The sequence below is a fragment of the Lepidochelys olivacea genome (genome assembly GCF_965140295.1).
Source record: "Lepidochelys olivacea isolate rLepOli2 genome assembly, chromosome: 1".
Classification (NCBI taxonomy): domain Eukaryota; kingdom Metazoa; phylum Chordata; order Testudines; family Cheloniidae; genus Lepidochelys; species Lepidochelys olivacea.
This window is the reverse complement of record NC_140411.1, coordinates 202,954,529-202,972,939: the sequence shown is the minus strand read 5'-3', so window position 1 is coordinate 202,972,939 and position 18,411 is coordinate 202,954,529. Positions and strand designations below refer to the sequence as shown.

The 18,411-nt window shown below is 40.4% G+C and overlaps 1 protein-coding gene and 1 long non-coding RNA gene across 13 annotated transcripts in view; one reads left to right on the top strand and one right to left on the bottom strand.

Annotated features, from left to right (window-relative positions):
* The window catches only part of GRAMD1C (GRAM domain containing 1C), an 83,683-nt gene that overhangs the window by 27,623 nt on the left and 37,649 nt on the right, over positions 1-18,411 (bottom strand). For all 11 annotated transcript variants that reach the window (XM_084636130.1, XM_084636123.1, XM_084636120.1 and 8 more), the window contains 5 exons: positions 17,744-17,839; positions 15,892-15,972; positions 7,414-7,532; positions 6,042-6,165; positions 855-1,029 (listed from right to left, as the gene is read on the bottom strand). In XM_084636130.1, coding sequence (XP_084492256.1) covers positions 855-1,029; positions 6,042-6,165; positions 7,414-7,532; positions 15,892-15,972; positions 17,744-17,839 — 595 coding nt within the window. The remainder of the gene's footprint in view (positions 1-854; positions 1,030-6,041; positions 6,166-7,413; positions 7,533-15,891; positions 15,973-17,743; positions 17,840-18,411) is intronic.
* LOC311524760 overlaps positions 1-18,411 on the top strand; it is a 35,767-nt gene that overhangs the window by 8,758 nt on the left and 8,598 nt on the right. The window contains exon 3 of one of the 2 annotated variants that reach the window (XR_014712614.1): positions 3,807-5,495. The exons of the other annotated variant lie outside the window; for it this stretch is intronic. This is a non-coding gene — a long non-coding RNA (uncharacterized lncRNA). Of the gene's footprint in view, positions 1-3,806; positions 5,496-18,411 lie in introns of those variants that run through there. 2 annotated transcript variants of the gene reach the window in all.

The following is an 18,411-nucleotide window of genomic DNA, read 5'->3' as shown; positions in this document are numbered from 1 at the left end:
TATAGCACACAAACTATAAAGGGGGTAAGTTATTACACAACACCATGTAAGATTTGTATACGTGTAATGCAGATTCATAGTGCTGAACATGCTCTTTTGGGGAGTTGAATATTCATGTTACTCTGAAACAGAAAGCCAAGTCATAGGCACAAACATTTTGTAAAGTTTCTTTCCTCTTTGTTCCCATTTCTTTCTTAAATATTCGTTATATGCTTTGAAGATGAAAAGCCTTCAAGAGGAAACATGGTCTAATAGTAAGAATAATGGACTAGGAGTCAGGTGATCTGGGTTATGTTCCTGACACTGTCACAGATACATTGTGTGATCTTGGACAAATCTCTCCCTGCTCTCTGACTCAGCTCCTCTCTCCTCCCTCCCAACCCCCATCTGTACAATTGGGATAATTACTAGAATTAGATGGAAAATAGGCATTGTTCTCTGTGAAAATCAGAGAGAAAAATCCCCGTGTGAAAATGTTCCCATTGGAAAAGTTTCAAAAATGTGGGGAAACCCTTTCCCTCCCACAGGCTCTCTTATTGTTTTCCAACTGGGAAAAGCTGGAAAAGTCAAAGAGTGGAGAAATGCCCACAATTTCAAAACTAAAACTTTCAAAATTGCATGGTTTCCCCCCCCCCACACGTTTGTCATTTCAAAACCATTTTGGAAAATGAATTTCTGTAAAAAGATATAGCTTTTAACAAAACCTTATTTTCTGACAAAACCATGTTTTGTCAGAAAATGTTCAAGCAGCTCTGACATGTAACCCCCTCCCGGGGAACTGTAGAGTACTTTGAGATCCAGACTACAGTCATGTTACGGATCTCAGTTGGATTTCTAAATGAGCAGCTATTTACCTTCTTCCTCACTATCTGAGGCACTGCTCTTCTCCAGAAGATTCTCATTATCGATTGGCTCCAGGGACTGTGCTGGGAGCCTGCGTCTCTCTAGCTTAAATGGTTTCTTTTCTGAAGGCAACAGAAGGCTCCTCTTGTCCTGTTTCTCATTTTGGGATTCCTCCTGCTCAGACCCCTATGGGAAGAGCGGTCAGCAAATGGTATAATTGACTATAATAACCTTCATAAACACTTTATATACAAGCTTAGTTTAAAAAAAAGTTACAATTGACAAGTGTAAACAAGCTGGCTGTCCAAATTCTATTTACCACTTACCTGGCGCAAGTACTGCCCCTAATACTGGGCTGCGAAATTCCTTCTCTGTATCCAGCCTCCCTCATCTATTTATATGGCTCCAAGGCAGATTCTGCCAAATGGAAGCTTGCAGCTGAAATCAGTTCCTAGTCACTATTCCTGTGAAGGTAACCTTTCAAGAGTGAAATGATGCAGCACCATTTGAGACACTCAGAGGTGTGAATTATCCCCATCAATCCTATTGACTGACTGACTCATAATGACTTAACTCTGAAACCCAACTATGACACTTGTGGGGCCAGACTATTATAGAAATTCAGGCAAGCAACTGCACACCTAATGAAATTCAATAAAGACAAATGCAAGGTATTACACTTAGAAAGGAGGGCGGGGAATCAAATACACAGCTACAAGACGGGAAATAACTGCCTAAGCAGTAGTATTGCAGGAAAGGATGCAGGGGTTATAGTGGATCACAAATTAAATATGAGTTAACGTGATCCAGTTTCCAAAAAGGCTAATATCTGGAGAGTATTAACACAAGTGTCATATGTAAGACACGGGAGTTTACTGTCATGCTCATGTGAAGCCTCAGTTGAAGTATTGTGTCCAGGACTGTGATCAATTGTTCTCCATGTCCACTGAAGGTAGGACAAGAAGTATTGTACTCAATCTGTGGCAAGGAAGATTTAGGTTACACATTAGGGAAATCCTTCTAACTATAAGGATAGCTGAGTTCTGGAATAGGATTCCAAGGGAGGTTGTGGAATCCCTGTCATTGGAGGTTTAAGAACAGGTTAGACAAATACCTATCAGGGATGATCCTGCCTCAGTGCAAGGGACTGGGCTAGATGACCTCTTGAGGTGCCTTCCAGCCCTACATTTCTATGGTTCTATCATTCTAATTTGCATATATTTATTGAGATTGAGCATGCAAATCTGCTAACTACAAGTAACACAGCCAAAGAAAGGGCAGGGATGGTGGTCCTCCTAAAGGTTTAGTTCCTATATAAGAGCCATATTCTATCCTCAGTCTCTGTGCAAACTTCTTGTTGTCTTCAGTAGGACATTGGTTGTGGATCAAGAGCAGTATGTGGCCCCAAACTTTGTAGCTCTGATGTGTGCAGCATAATGCGATCAAACTGTCTTCCTAAATGATTTTAACTCATCTGCCTTACCACCATGTTGGAAGACTAATTCAGTGCTGATTCACAAGGAAGAGCTCCATCTACATGAATAATCATCACCACTTTCTGTAGCGCTCATGTGTTCCTTGGAAGTCTGTTATCAAAATGTAGACCTGACCTTACATAGCTTGGGTGATTGAGAGATTCAAAGTACAAAGCTGGACAGCTGAAGGGCATAAAAGCCAGCACTGAATTTGTGACTTCAATATAAAGAGGCAAGGTATTTTCTATGCCAAAATAAAGGGAAGATTGAATTACGGAAGCAAATTAATCAGATACTGGTATTGAATTGGAAGCAATTCGTGAATTCCATGCAACACACTGGAGTGCAAAGGAAGAAGTAGGACAATGGGAAGGGGAAAGAATAATTCACTGCATCAGTATTTCAGCATCAAGGTTCTCCAGTCTGGGTGAGGAGATGGATGAAGCAGCCACCTGTGGCAAGCACTTTTTGTACAGACAAAGGTCCCATCCATCTTTCCACACCTGATACAGATCCAAGGAATTCTTATTCTGATGGCATTTTGAGAGAGACCATGGATTTGAAGACAACAGGGGAGTTTAAACCACCCTGCATGGGCTTAACCCAAGGCAATGGGTGAAGCATGACACTTCTGAGAAGAAGACCATTCCCAAGACATACTGGCCCATCAGAAAATTTTTTTATGCATGCATGACATATACATTCTAAACCCAGATTTCTTGTACCTTCCAGCCATTAGACAAGGGCTAAAGAGAAATATTAACTTTTTTTAAAAAAAATTAAACTGCTACTAAAATCAAAAAGCGGTAGGAGGCACATACGTAGTCTAGTGGTTCCACGAGTCCTCAGGAGAAGCTGGAAATGTACAGTGAGGGAGGAGGTGTCGTACATCTCTTTGAAACCCCAAATTTGGCACCAAGCTTGGCAAACCTCCTCCTAAGACTTGCTCAGTGCTACTAGTGCCTAGTCAAGTCCAAGAATGGGGATCAGTGCATGCAATTTTTGTCAAGGAGAACAGCACCATATGTCTTGATGGCTGTGCACCAATTTCTGGCGTCAGGGAAAATTCGGCAACCGACTGGTATATACTGTTAGGTGCACTGTGCTTTAAAAGAAAACCATGACTGATGGTGCACACAAAGGCTGCACACTTTTTTTTTTTTTAAAAAAAGAGAGAATTAATAAAAACAAATTCCTAGTTTGTCAAGCAAAAGCTAAAACATTAACTGTGGGATACAAAAGCCCTTGAAATGTTCTTGAGATAACATTATATCAACTCCAAGAGTATCAAAATGTACCACAAAAAGGTTAATCATAGCAAAACTGAAGACAGATTTGAATGCAGAGATGGCTGTTCAAGATCCTAGCAAGTCCTGTTTGCAGGAGTCTGACACTGCCCTCCCGCCCCCCAAAAAATCAAGTGGGATTTGTCATAAATATTTATGAAGTTGCAATACTCTTCATTCTTCCTTTATTCTTTTGCAACAGGGCTTACAAGAACCAGGCTATACTTTCCGCACCACTCTCACTGTCAGGATCAAGGAGCAGTCATGCTGTATACTGATGGCCTATTTCCTTATGGCTACTGAAATATTTATTATTGAATAAACTCAAATCATTGTGACTGTTTGCAGGATGCATGTAGGATTCAGAAGACATGCGTTGGATGGATTTATTAATGTAACTGGAAATACCACTTGGAATAATAATGGAAGCAAAAACACTCCATTCAAAAGCACAACCTGGCAGATATTTGCTGTATTTAAACAGCATTAAAGATGGCCTACAAAGGGGGGAAAACTCTGTGCATTTCCCTTGTTTTTCTTCTTTTGGAAGAATAAATAAGGCATGACATATTTTTCCTCCTCCCTCAAGTTACTGGGCTCAATACAAGGGTAACTGGGAGAAATTCTTCAGTCTGAGTTATGCTGGAGGCCAGCCTTGATGGACCCCCCACAGAGGACCCTTCTGTTCTTAACATCTATGAAAACTATCATGATTGTCAAGCATCTTGTCTTTCTGAGATCTCCATGGATGACTAAAATGTGTAACAGGAACTAAAATACACACCATAAATATGATATTACATTAGTTCCTATGATGTCAAAACCCTACTAGTTCTCCAGAAGTAGACAAGATCTGAATTTCTCATGTGAAAAAAAAAGACAAATCCTTTAGGCCTTTATCTTTTTAATTTTCTTTTGGAAAAAGATTCCGTCCCCCTTTATACATCAAAAAGCAGCAAAAAGGGAATGAGTCAGTTTTTCCCCTTTTGCAGGTCACCTCTAAACTACATAATGAGTTTTCACAGCTTTATTCAGACATCTTATGGCAGCAATACTTCAATAACTATTGAAACCCTCTATTCCTTCTGTAATCCTGAAATATTTGCATTCTGTCGCTCAATTACTCTAGCAAAGACCACACAAAATGTATACCTAAATGTAACAGTCATACATATTGTAAGTTATACAATAATAAAATCCCCCAGATTCATCTCTCTCAAACTTCAATGCGCTCAGATGCTAAGAAATATACTTCAACAAATTGAGCCTGTACATAGGATTGGAGCCTATATTCATCAAAATGGCATTACTGGGTGAGATTTTCAAAGGCACTTTCATTGTTACAGGATTAGCTCTAATTTTTTCCCGTTAGGTCTCCCTTGAGCACATACATGCTTGACAGCACATACATGACACCTCCACTCCTCTCAGGGTGGAATCCCACGTTTCTCCCACCCACAAACCAGGTCCCTAGGCTACAGTACCTGTTCACCATAGATGGTTTGTCAGCAGGCCCAAAAGCATTTAGCAGTGTAAGAGACTTCCCTTTGCGAGCTGTGACCAGTATAATGCAGTGACTCAGAATAGTTTCTTTCAAAGTATTACTTATCCATAGGAACATAGCATTCTGAGAAAAGGGATAAAACTACAAAGCCTATACACACCTTGTCTTACCTAAAGCCACTATAGGTCTAACTTATCCCACACACTCCAATCTCTAGGAATGAAGTGTCAGTCTGTTCCCCCAGTACTCCCATCTTCCCTCTAAAATCAGTTCTTTTAACAAACCCCTACATCTAGAACAATTACGAGGAAGTGTGAGGAGATTCTAATCTGGAACAAAAGCATCAGGCGAGCGGGTCTGAACACAGAAATGGAAAAAAGACAATAAGAGGTTTTATGGAGTCCTTTTCATTTGTAGATCTTAAAGAGCTCTATAAAGATGGATAAATAGAATTATCCTCTTTGTACAGATAGAGAGACTGAAGCACAAAGAGTTGCAGTGACTTGTCCAAAGTCACATGGTGAATCAATGGCTGAACAGGGAATGGGACACCAGGAGCTCCCCACTCCCGACCGAGTTCCCTACCCACTTGACCACACTGCCAATAAATAATAAAAATAATAAAATAATAATAATAATGTATTCTTTAAGTAAAAGAAAATTCAAAACTGATCAGAACTATAAACAATCCATTTCATGTAAATGCTAGCAGCCAGCAGGCAAAGTCTTAAAACACTGAAAGATGAATAACTGACCTTGACCCATTCACCTCCAGATGCTAAATCTTCTAAACTGTTCTCATCTTCACATCCTTCATAGGTAGGAGGAGTAATCCTTACATACATACATACACACACACATACACACTTAAGGATGTATGATCTACACATTTGTATTTGTTAAGTAAGCAAGAGAGGCTGTCTAAATACTTACTCCTGTCAGTGTGTTTCCATGGAATGGCTCTGCCTCTACTATCTGAATGATGGGTTCATGAATTTCACAGATTGCTTTGGGTAATTTTTCATCTCTGTCTCCAGAATCATCACAAATGCTGGATCTGTCCAAAGCAAAAAGATAATAAAGACAGCGTTAATTTAATTTCTTAGCATTTATGGCACCAAACTCATACTTTTGGAGATTTATTCAATTTAAAAACATACACTACAAACCGTTAATTGAATTGCCACATAAGACTCCCAGCTCAGTCATCCTACATCCAGTTCATTAACCCATCAAACTACCCTGTCCCCAAGTGCCTGTGAGAAAACCCTGGCTTAGCACTGTGTCTGGAAAGTTAATAAATCAAGGTTATGGTGAACTGAGGGAGAAAGCTAATGTTGTGGATGGTAGGGAGATAAAAGTATCTTAGGCCTCAAATGGAAAAGTTTTGTCCTTTTAATGATTATTATAATAGGCATTTTTCTTACACCCATCCCTCTAGCATCCTATGTCAAAATATTTTGAAGATTATACTATGAAACATTTTTAAAAAACAGGCGGGGGCTTTTTTTGGGATATACACATTTCCTCAACATCTTCATTCAAAACACAACAGCACTAAGTGTTAGTGCATTCACTAATTTTTGTTCACTTTTATAAGACGTTACCATCTAAGGGCGTGTAGACAATTAAGACCACATTGTTTAAAGAGTAAAGCTGAAAATTAACAATTTTGCTCAAGGTCATTTGAAGGAGTCAAAGAAACTGTAACAGAACCAGAAAGAGACATTGATAAATCCACTTTCATTGGCCAAAAAAAAAAAAAAAAAAGAATTAAACTGTAAAACGGTGAAAAATAAAGCAGCAGTTTTAAGTGTTTCAACTTTAATAATCTAAGACAGAGGGTCTCAACCTGGGGTTCATGAAAAGGTAGCAGAGGGTCATAATCACTCAGCAATATCCATACTACTTACTAGGATGATGGGCCTGACTAGATTCTATCATGGGGAAGATTGAGAATCCCCAATCTAAAGTGGCGTTAGTAATACAAGTATGGGATTTTTTAAAAATATTACACACAATTCCTAGATTCCTTTACCTGAACAGAACCAGGAAAAGCCAGGGAAACACAAGCTTCCTCATACTTCTCTGCACTAAGGGGTCTCAATTCTGCTCAACCTACAACAGAGTGAAGGCAATCAAGTCTTTATGCCTAGTCAGTACTTTAACCCCTTTGCTAAGGCTACTAAAAAGCGTACAGATTAGTGTCAGTAATGGAGGCAATTTTGAAGGAGGATTTTAAGACAGAGTTGTAGAAACAGTGTTCTATTTCCATAAAAGATAAGTATCCGTAGTATCTTCTTACCTAGACTGTCCATTGTCTTCAGAGGATGAGTAAAAGCTCTCCATCTCCTCACTGTTCAGGCCCAGCTCAGAGCCATAGCTCTGTTGTACCAGTTGCCAGAACTCCTGTTTGGTCAGTCTCTGAAAAGAGAAAGCACATTGTTGGTCAAAAGCTGCAGTGAAGAGCTGCTACTTCTACCTGTTCACAAACAGATTATTTTACCCTAGATATATCTGGATCCATCCCTGTTATTGTCTAAGAAAGCTTTCTTTCTAAGAAACAGCACACATTTCAGGCCCCACTGCAGTTGGTAACCCTCCTTAGAAACATAAAGGAGACTCTCATCTTCCATTTTTAAATAGCTAAACTTCTAGCCAAAATGGATTTGATAACATAACCCAATCTAAACTGAGCACTAGAGCTGAAAACTTCTGACTGGTTTTTCCTTAATATCACAGGCTACTCCCATTCTCCCCTCCACCTCCAACTCCAAACAGCTGCCCAGAGCTGACCTTTGGAGCTCGTGAAAACTATAAAGTCACAGTCCTTTGACTTGAGCCGCATCATTCAGGCTGCCACTGATGACAGTGGGGTATCACAAATTCCTTCCCAGCCAAATTGCCTACAACTCAGTTGGCTTCTTCGCTGAATAACCCATGTGACCTTTGGTCACAAGGAAGGACAGTTCAGCACTTTGAGAGGTGGAATGGTAGGGTGACCAGATGTCCCGATTTTATAGGGACAGTCCCGATTTTGGGGTCTTTCTCTTATATAGGCTCCTATTATCCCCCACCCCCTGTCCCGATTTTTCACACTTGCTGTCTGGTCACCCTATGGAATGGTCTAGTCAGTGACTGAGCACAAGGGACTGCGACATTCAAATCCGAGCTCTAAACAGACTACCTTGGTGGCCTTTAATCTCTCCATGCCTCAGTTTCCCCATCTGCAAAATGAGGATGATCACACTTACCAACCTCACAGGAGAGATGTGAGGAGTAAGCAGTCAATGCCTAGGAAGCACTATAGTACACAAACCATACAGCTTATTTGGACAACTATCCCTTTTAAATTCATATTTTACACACACACACACACAGAGTTGTATTAGTTCTATTAGACTGCCTACATTGAACTGGGCACTCTAGAGAACACAAAGCAGGCAAGCTGCCTTCCCTAATTTGCTTACAGTCTCGGAGCTACTACTGTTATTTGTTGTTTTGAGTCAAGTAAGGCCTACAGGTCCCAATCAGGCTCTGAGCCTTCTTGTATGAGGCACTGTGAAAACACAGCGTAGGAGACAGTCCCTTCAAAGAGTTTACAGTCTAATCTAATACAAATTGCCAACAATAAAATCAGACACGTGTCACTTTATGAAGGATTATTAGCACAGGTTAGGGTAGCAGATCCACTGGATCGGCACACTTTCACTGTACTAAATGAGTATAACGTTATTTGTTTCTAGTAATAGCTTTGAGGATGCACAGAGAAAAGCTTGTTTGAAGAAGTGATTTGAAAATCCCCAAATCCTTAAACTGCTTCTGGGCATAGAGGTGTGACCACTGTGAACACAAAGGTGGCAGAAAATGGTTTCATAAGTCTGTCCATACATACGAAAGCTCTCTCTAGCCACTCCCTTACTCTCACTCATCCCTATGCCTTCCTACCATGTTGCCCCCATATGCCTGAAATGCTTCTTTGTGCCAGTGCAATAAAACACATCCCTCCTCTTTCAACTAGCTCCTCAAAGCACACTTACTGTGCATCCTCAGTCTCTATTGTTTATAAATATTTATTTCTGGTAGCATCCACAACGCACTGGGACTGAGCCCCATAATCTGGTGCTGGTAATCGGTCAAAGACAAAGTAATACTTGTGCAAACTACTGATAACAAATCACACTGTATTTGATCCTGAGCACTTCAGGGCAAGAACTGTCCCTCTAATATGTTTGTACAGCACCTAGCACTGTAGGGCTCTGCGCCTGAGTCTCTAGGTGACACCGCAATCCAAATAAATACTACTTAGAATACAAACACAGATCAGGACGGGCACCTTGGGTAAATTTTTCAGAAGTGCTTAAGTGACATTCAGAATTACCATGATCTTAATTCGGTGTAGCTTCATTCACTTCCAAAGTGACTTAAACTGAACTCAACGAAGGTCGCTAATTCTGAATAAAAAAGTGTCTGAACAGGGGTTTAATGCAATTGAATTAATCCACTTTAATTCACACTTCCAGTTAACTCAAATTAACTTTCCTCAGTGTGCCTGTGTAGTCAAACCCCTCATCACATTTGTCAAAAGGGATTTAGGAGATGAAGTCTCATTGTCTGATTTACAAAAAGAAAAGGAGTACTTGTGGCACCTTTTGCGAATACAGACTAACACGGCTGTTACTCTGAAAATTGTCTGATTTAGGTGCCTAAGTCACTTTTGAACATTGTATCCTGTCTCCCCCATGCTCTGTAAAGACCCCATATACCGTTAGCATTCAGCTACATATAAATTATATGCATACAACATTTTGAAAAGTAAAGTAATATAAAACAGTTTAAAATGCAACTAATGTAGTAATGGCCACACTTCAGTGTTTCTTTACTTGTCATAAATGTTTTCTTGGACATTCTTAGAACAAAAGAACCGTCTGCTTTCCTCTCAAAATCTAAAGGATAGGGCACTAGACCAGTACTTAGGAGTTCTGGGTTCTTTTCCCAGCTGTGCCAGTGACTTCCTTATGACTTTGGGTGAGTTGTGTAATAGATATGTGCCTCAGTTTCCCCATGAAGTTTACACACTTTTGTAAAACACTGAGTTTTACAGATGGACAGAACTACCTAAATTGTAAGTTACTATTATCCGGTACTGACTGCTGCCAGAGACAAGATACTGGACTAGATGGACCACTGATATGAGACACTATGGTTATTCTTATGACTAAACAAGGATATTACTCTCAGGAAGGGTGAGGGGAATCTTAGAAATGTGTTCAGATTTCTTTATAGAAGTCCAGTGCTAGGTTTTTCCTTTCATTGTTAAGAAATTGAGCCAGGTTTCCCAATCCACCAACAAAATTCACACTTTGACCTGTTCAGGTGCTCTCGGGTATTCTCAAGAGGGGTAAGAAAAAGAGAAAGGATCCTGACACTTAAACCTATATCCACAAAGTAAACAACCAGTCTCAAAGTCCATTTTTCTTATTGAAAAGAACTCGAAGAAAGTGGGAAAGAAGGCATAAGGAGTTTATGGATGTGAAAGAAGAATGTCATTAATGGTCTCTAAAGACGCTGGAAACTGTGTATCAGCCATGATCCATATAGATCAATGGAATTGAACATTACGAATGAAGAAATAACATAAGAACAATTTACAAGAAAAATCATATTAAATATCTGTGCATTAACAACATTTTAAAAAGACACCACTGTCCTGCTTACGCAGCTTGCAGGGTTTTGCAATAGTGACAGAAATTTAAAGGTACAAAAAAGGTAACACACAAGCACAAATATGTGGCTATCCATATTATATTTATACCTACACACACACACACGATTTTTCTTATATGACTATTATACCTTAAGACTTCCACAAATGCAGAATGTATTTGGAAGTTATATTTAAAATGTTCAGCTTCAATAACTATTGATTTATTAAGGCTACTAGCAGATTTCTGATTATGAAAGCATGGTTTTTAATCACATTTGCTCTGTGTCCCTTTCAATAGAAAGTGGTGAGAACCTTACATTTTCAATTCTCAAATTCTGCACCTACTTAGCCAACTTCATATTGATGCTCAGGAAACAAGCCCTCACCAAAAGACAGCAACCTGTGCTTCTGGGACTGTAGAACTCTCCTGCATTCAGAAGCACATCATTTCACCCCAAAGGGCTGAGTTTTCTGTGAAGCAGATGAACCCAAGGGGCTGCATGGCTACCAAGCAAGTCCAAAAACTCAGAAGAACAATTCCCAGCCCATGCTAGTTTGGCTGTAATCAAGACCCAATGGGCCTTGAGCTGTCAACGTGAAGACGACTCCACTACACAGTGGCAAAACTCCTGGGGTAAGCAGGTTGCTTACATTGTTGTTTATTAAGACATATCTTTGTCTTGTCGAAGATGGATGTGCTGCTGTTTCAAACCTGTTTCTCCGTAACTTCCTGCTTGGCAGTAGCAGAGCTGTTCACAAGTGGGCTGGTCTGCCTGCAGAACTGGAACTTGTGCTAGATTCCGGTCTGGTTCCTAGGCCGCTCCCACTAAGGAAGCATAGGTAAGCAGGGTTTGTTAAAGACACAGTCTTTTCCTTTCCTCTTCCAGACATATTAAGCTGTACGTAAAGTTCCATTACAGCAAGAGACAGCTGGAGACAGACTTATTTAAACTCATTTGGAGTTTTACAATGCCCATTCAAGCAGTATTTTAAATATCTAAAGATGTTAAAGAATGCCTTGAATCCAACACACAGCTTCTCAAGGGAGTGGCTTCAGAAGCTGCAGCTTTTGTCACTAATATCTCCACTTAAAGCAGCTTAAGCCACTGTTTACTGCAATGAGAGAACCTTCTTTTTTAACGACAGGTTTCAGAGTAGCAGCTGTGTTAGTCTGCATTGTTAGCACAGCTCCCTTATCAGGCCTCTTCATTTAACCTTTTCACTCCTGTCAGTACACACATGTGCCACAGCGTGAGTTTTAAATGGAAAAGCAGGACATACTATGCCCAGCCACAGTGAAAGAGAAAGAGTCCTTGGTGCCTTTACCTTTTCAGTGCTGAATTACGTAACTTGTCTATTACAGTTTAAAAGCAGGCAAGTTTTTGTGCTTTATATAATAACAATATGGCTTTGCATTTTATATATAGATGTTGATCCTATACAGGGGTTTTCTTCCACAGATTTTAAAGCTGGGATGCACCCAGTTCTGTTGCTACTAAAATCTTTACATCACACCGCATCATCATTTATTTTAGGACATAATTCACTAGAAGATCGATTTGCAAAGGTGTTAGAGAGTTTAAAAGATTAATTATACTATTTTTCCTATCCCTCTACCTCACAAATCAGACTGCCTTAGTACGAGTCCAACTGTACATGGTGGGGGAGAAGAAAATATCGAATGCATTTTTAAAAGTCTCCATAAAATAGTTTTTATATTCTTAACATTGCAGTATTAAAGCGCTGATATTGCAAAATCTACTAATTCTAGAAACAAAAGTCTTACACCACTGGAAAGAAGAGATTCTCAATTCTTCTATTTATAGCTCTGATGGTTGATAACCGACGTTAAACCTGTCACTGGTCCAATATCAAATCCTGCTTGTCCTAGCATTGAAGGTAGTGCAGTTTTGGGAGTGAGAAAATTATTTTTGGGGCAGGCAGTTTTGTGGGTTTTTTAGGGCCCATTTGAAGCAGCTCAGAAACATTAGAGGTTATCTCAAGTATTGCTGAACTAGTAAGCAAAATACAGGTGGAAGGGTCAAGGGAACACAAATGCATGCAATTTGCTCATGACTCTCTCATATTGCCACACATGAAAACCAGACAAAACGCAATACATGTTTAAGAATGGCTCAAACAATATAGTTCTTCCTTCAGGACCAGGAGGTCACATGTTACAATCCAACACTAGCACTTGGTCTTGCATGCAGTTCAGGATACTGCCCTACAATACCTTCAGAGTGAGCATGAGGACACATTTTTACAATTACAGGAGTTTGGATGAGAAACTGAACAGAAGTTCTTTCTGTGCATCTCTGCAGACTTTCAAGATAAAAGTTAATAGATTCTGGCCAGTTGTGCAGGGGGGTAGGGAGGGAGAGGCACAATACATTCCCCCTCCCTCCCATATTCCCTTGTGACCCTGCACAGGGATGGCTAGAATTAGTCTGGGAGGATGCAGTCCCTGCTCCCAATTAGCTCTCTACAACAGCACTAGCTGCTCAAAAAGGAGTGGGGGAAAGACACCTCTCTCCCTCCCCCACCCCCATCAGCACTGAGGAGTTGGCTGGCTGCAAGGGTGGTAGAGCTACTTCTCTGGTATGTATGCCTCGGAAACATCAAGAAGAATTCTAGCTACTTCATTCCACACCCCTAAAGCTCCTTCCTCCTTCCTGCAATGTAATTGCACTCAGGAGCAATTCTGTACCCAGCAAAGCTCAAAACAGCTAATTGACTAAACTAAAATTCAGAGAGGAAAATACATCCAAAAAACTGATAAGGAAGAAAACTTGCAGGAGTTGAAAGTGAAACCTGATTATGAGTTATAACTGTTCGTTAGAAATTAGGAGCACTTTTGTTATGTTCTTTTTGCGGATACAGACTAACACGGCTGCTACTCTGAAACCTACCATTTGTTACGTTTGTTCAGGGTTTTAACGACATGCCTGATAAGATTTTGTTTTGCTGATGCTCCCTTAACAAAATGCAAATGGACATTTATGACACCAAAAGACTGTGATGATGAAGCTACTAATATACATTTCAGTGTCTGTGAAATTTATGATATTACAAATAGGTCAGTAGTGACTCTACATTAAGACAACATGCAATTTTAAAATATTGACTAACTTGCTGAGGAAATTTTCAAAATGCTCCCTTTTTTGACTAAGGACAGAGATAGTTTTTTTAAAATATTGCCACAATAGTTCTCTAATGCCATAGGCTTCCCCCTCATTCCACTCCCCTAGCCACCATGCCAAAGTGACAATTATTTTTCTCCCTCCCAGGGCATGCACAAGGGGAGACAAGCAGGGGCACAGGCTCCCCAGTAATTGGCCAGGGCACAGCGCTCCTCCGGTCCTGGGGGCATGGTGAAAGCTGACAATTCCTCTGACCCTGGGGCCCCGGTGGGAGCTGACAGCTCCTCCAGCCCCAGGGCTGTGGTGGGGCCCAGAATGTGCCCCTCCAAAAACAGTGAAATTTAAATTCTTGCACATGCCCCTGCCTCCTTTTATTATTACTAACATCAATTTATATTCATGATGAGCTGGATTAAGATACAGTATCCATACCCAGTCCTGTAGTGGTAACATCTACAAGAAAATGTGTACAAGTAAAATATGAGGTTGGAGTGAAGGTTGCGCACTTGAATAGGGGATAGGGAGGAATTGGGTGGATACATTGTAGTTGTCTATACTGGATGCTGGAATGGAAAAGGAGTGTGACATGGAGTTATGAGTGTGACAGTGTGTTCGGTTTGTAAGGGATGTGGATTTGTGGCTGATCTGGATGTTAAATGTTACCTTAAATGGTGTTTTCCTTGAATTTTAGCATTTGTGTTTCTTTTAAACACATTTGAGCCACCTTAACTCTAAATTAGCTAAGATTATGTGCAGGATATGTATATAAACAGTGCAGCAGATTTAAGTCTCTGGGGGACATTCTTCTTCAAAGTTATATTTGTGTATCTTGGAATTTAGCTGCCTCTGCTTTGAAATATTAAAACAATGAGAACTGTGAGTTACAGGAAAGAGATCCAAAGAAGCATGTTATTTGCACTGACTCTTTGCAACAAACATGTCATTGCATTTTCAGGAAGAAGCATCAGATTAAGTGTACACAAACTGCCATATAAATCAAGCTACCTAGCAGAAGTTGCCAAAACACACCTGTATGTAGTTCAGCCTTCATCTTTGTTGGGTCTTTTCAGCTCAGGGGTCATATTGAGCTGGTTGGCAGAGGGTTTAACCTGCTTTACTTTTCTTGAGATGATGCCAATTTGTTTTCCAGAATCTAAGCTTATTCGTTAAAAAAAAAATCTCTAACTCTTATGGTCACAAAGATGACTGTAAAAACCTGAACCAACTATAAATCAATCCAGTAATATCTGCCTGAGTTTACAAATAGCCTGAAACAATAGCTCCAAAAGAGGTGTGAGCTTCTCTGCCATCCCAACGGAGTTATTAACTTCACAGATAATGACTACATTTAAAATGTAAATGCAAGAAAAGCGAAGGATCATCATATTATGAAGATCTTCTTTGACAGGAGTCTCATTCTGGAATCTGAAGTAAGTGGAGCCTGGGAGAGTACCAATACTTTCTCCCACCCCACCCCACCCCACCCCCACTTCGACTCTTGATTGGAATACTTGAAGAACCAAACCTCTGTTTCTGAAATCATTTAGCCTCCAGTGCAGATCTAGTGCTCACTAGAAAAAGGTTTATTTTTCTCTCCTGCTGGTAATAGCTCACCTTCCCTGATCACTTTGGTTACAGTGTGTATGGTAACACCCATTGTTTCATGTTCTCTATTTTCTAAAATCTCCCCACTGTATTTTTCACTGAATGCATCCGATGAAGTGGGCTGTAGCTCATGAAAGCTTATGCTCAAATAAATTGGTTAGTCTCTAAGGTGCCACTCGTACTCCTTTTCTTTTTGCGGATACAGACTAACACGGCTGCTACTCTGAAACTAGAAAAAGTGATCCTTGACTTTTTTTAATAGTGTTGATCAGCTACATTACCCCCTTCCCCCCCTCCACAGAAACAAAAAACAACAACAAAACCTTACCTTGTCCAGCAGTGCATTCTGCCATAAGCGGAAGATACTGAGGTAGCTTCTATCTCTAGCACTGAAGGACGTGAAGAAAAACTGGATGGAAGATAAGATGATAGCTCGCTTTATTGAATTCCTATGTGAATCAATATTGTACAGTTTCTAGAAGAGGCAGTAGTAGTTCTACGATGTCCATGGTATGGTCAAACGATATACCTACCCTCAAAAACATGGCCCCAGGGAAATGGATTAATACCTACAACTAGGCAGTCAGTGGGATATGCAGCTATTGAGGACACTTACTGAAGCCTGTAGATTCCCACTGTCTATACATTATATAAAACATTTTTCTTGCTTTTTGTGGCATCTACTTGCAAGCACTTACTCCAGTATAAAAAATATCCTCTATATCATTTATCTGCTCCCTTAAGCTCTTTCTCCCACTTGCACCTTCATGTATCCCTCTATGCTTGCACTAGTCTCCACCTATCAGTACCCTCACCCTTCTCCTTCACACCCACTGATTGCATGATTTTTTCTTGCTAATCTTCTCACCAAGGCCTAGCACATCATCCTTTACCTCAGGGGTTCTCAAACTGGGGGCTGTGACTTCTCAGGGGGTCACAAGGTTATTACACGGGGGTCACGAGCTATCAGCTTCCACCCCCAAGCCTCGCTTTGCCTCCAGCAGGTATAATAGTATTTAATATAAACAGTTGTGTTTTTAATTTATAAGGCGGTGTTGCACTCACAGGCTTGCTGTGTGAAAGGGGTCACCAATACAAAAGTTTGAGAATCTCTGCTTTACCTAATCTGCTCTCTTGGGTTTTGCCTTATCATTCACTTTTACTCATTCCATTTTTAAAAGTTTCTAACCTCTTCAACACACGGATAGAATCATGTCCTTTGCAGCAGGGAAAAACTAGTAAGACTCATGGGCCCCATTATGGAACTGCAAAGGTCTCCCTTCAGTGTCAGCTATATTTGAATAAGCTATATTGAATAAGCAGTCGTTCCTCAAAAACACCAACAGACTCACACTAGGCAACTGTCACCCTGTTTTCAGCCTAACAGTTTTGTTTTTCTGGGAGGGGAGGTTACTGAAAAGCTGGTGATTAGCCAACTCCCATCCCAATCCAGATTGGGCAGGCTAACCTTTTGCAACTTGCTCTTTGGAATTCCTTTGAAATTCACCCAGAAGCTACAGCTAGTGCAGAATACAGTACCCAGGAGGCAGGGAGAAGCTCCTAATTATACCAAAACCCATTACAAAACAGCCCTTTTAGCATATAGCAACTGTCTTCCAAGGATGCGTTTTATTTATAGAGGTTGCAAAACATCAAATTCCAATGCAAACCCACTCTGAAAAGGAAATCCCTAAAAATGGCATTATGGGGCCCTGTGTTTATTGTGTTCACTGATTCCACAGCAACTCTGCTCAAACAACAAGTAAAAAGATGATATTACTAGTTACTAGCTCGGACTCACTTGGTTCTTTCTGGCCCAGGCATCATCCCTAGTAATAAAGATTTTGCAACTGAAACTTAGCTGACAATTCTGTTGATGTTACAGAATAGACTTTGACATCCTCTCCCACAGGTATGCTGACACTGCAGTGCTAACCCAAGTAAAGAGTAGTAAACACTTGTTTTAGTCACCAAAGTTATCAGATCTGACTGTGACACACACAGGGAGCAGATGTGTGGTGTAAGATTTTTTTTATTTTTTTTTTTAAAGAAACAGTCACTTCTCTGATCATAACTGCAGTTTAAATATAAAATTGGGACGGTTGCCTTAGCCAACAGGAATCAAAAAATGCTGTGCCCCAGGAATTATTGTTATGAAAAAGAAAATACTAGCTTTTCACCTTCTCCCCTTCTGTTACAATCTGGATGGCATTTGGAATGAGCCGTGCAGTCTTCTCCTTTGTCACGAAGGTTATATCCTTCAAGGCAATAGAAATCTGAACAGAAATAGATACAAAAAAACACACATAGAAAAGTTATTAAATCCCAGAAATCCACAGGGCACAAGACATGCAAGAGGAACTCAACATCAAACTAACCCAAGCTACTTGAATAAAGCACAGTAGATGTAGGGCACAGGACACCAGGACCACCCTTAAGCAAAAGCATACCAAAGCTTTGTCATTCACAGCCCTGCCCAGCCCAGCCGAGCGCACCAGAACCAAATAGTGAGCAGACAATTCACTGCACCCTTACCACTCCCACAGCAGGACTAGAGGATTCATGACAAATCCTATCCTGACAGCAAGCTGAGTCCCACAAATCTGAATACCAATCCTGGCTGCTACACTGGAAAAGACATCTGTACTCCCTTCTTCTGCTATAATGTCTCATTTCTGCTAACAGCCTGACAGATGTGCATGTAGGTACATTTGCCAAGTGGCGTGCAGCCTAGGGCACGGGTCACTTGCAGATTTAAACTAGTGTAAATGGTGGAGTCTCTGTAACTTGATGTCTTTCAACCCTGATTTGAGGACTTCAGTAACTCAGCAGAGGTTACGGGTCTATT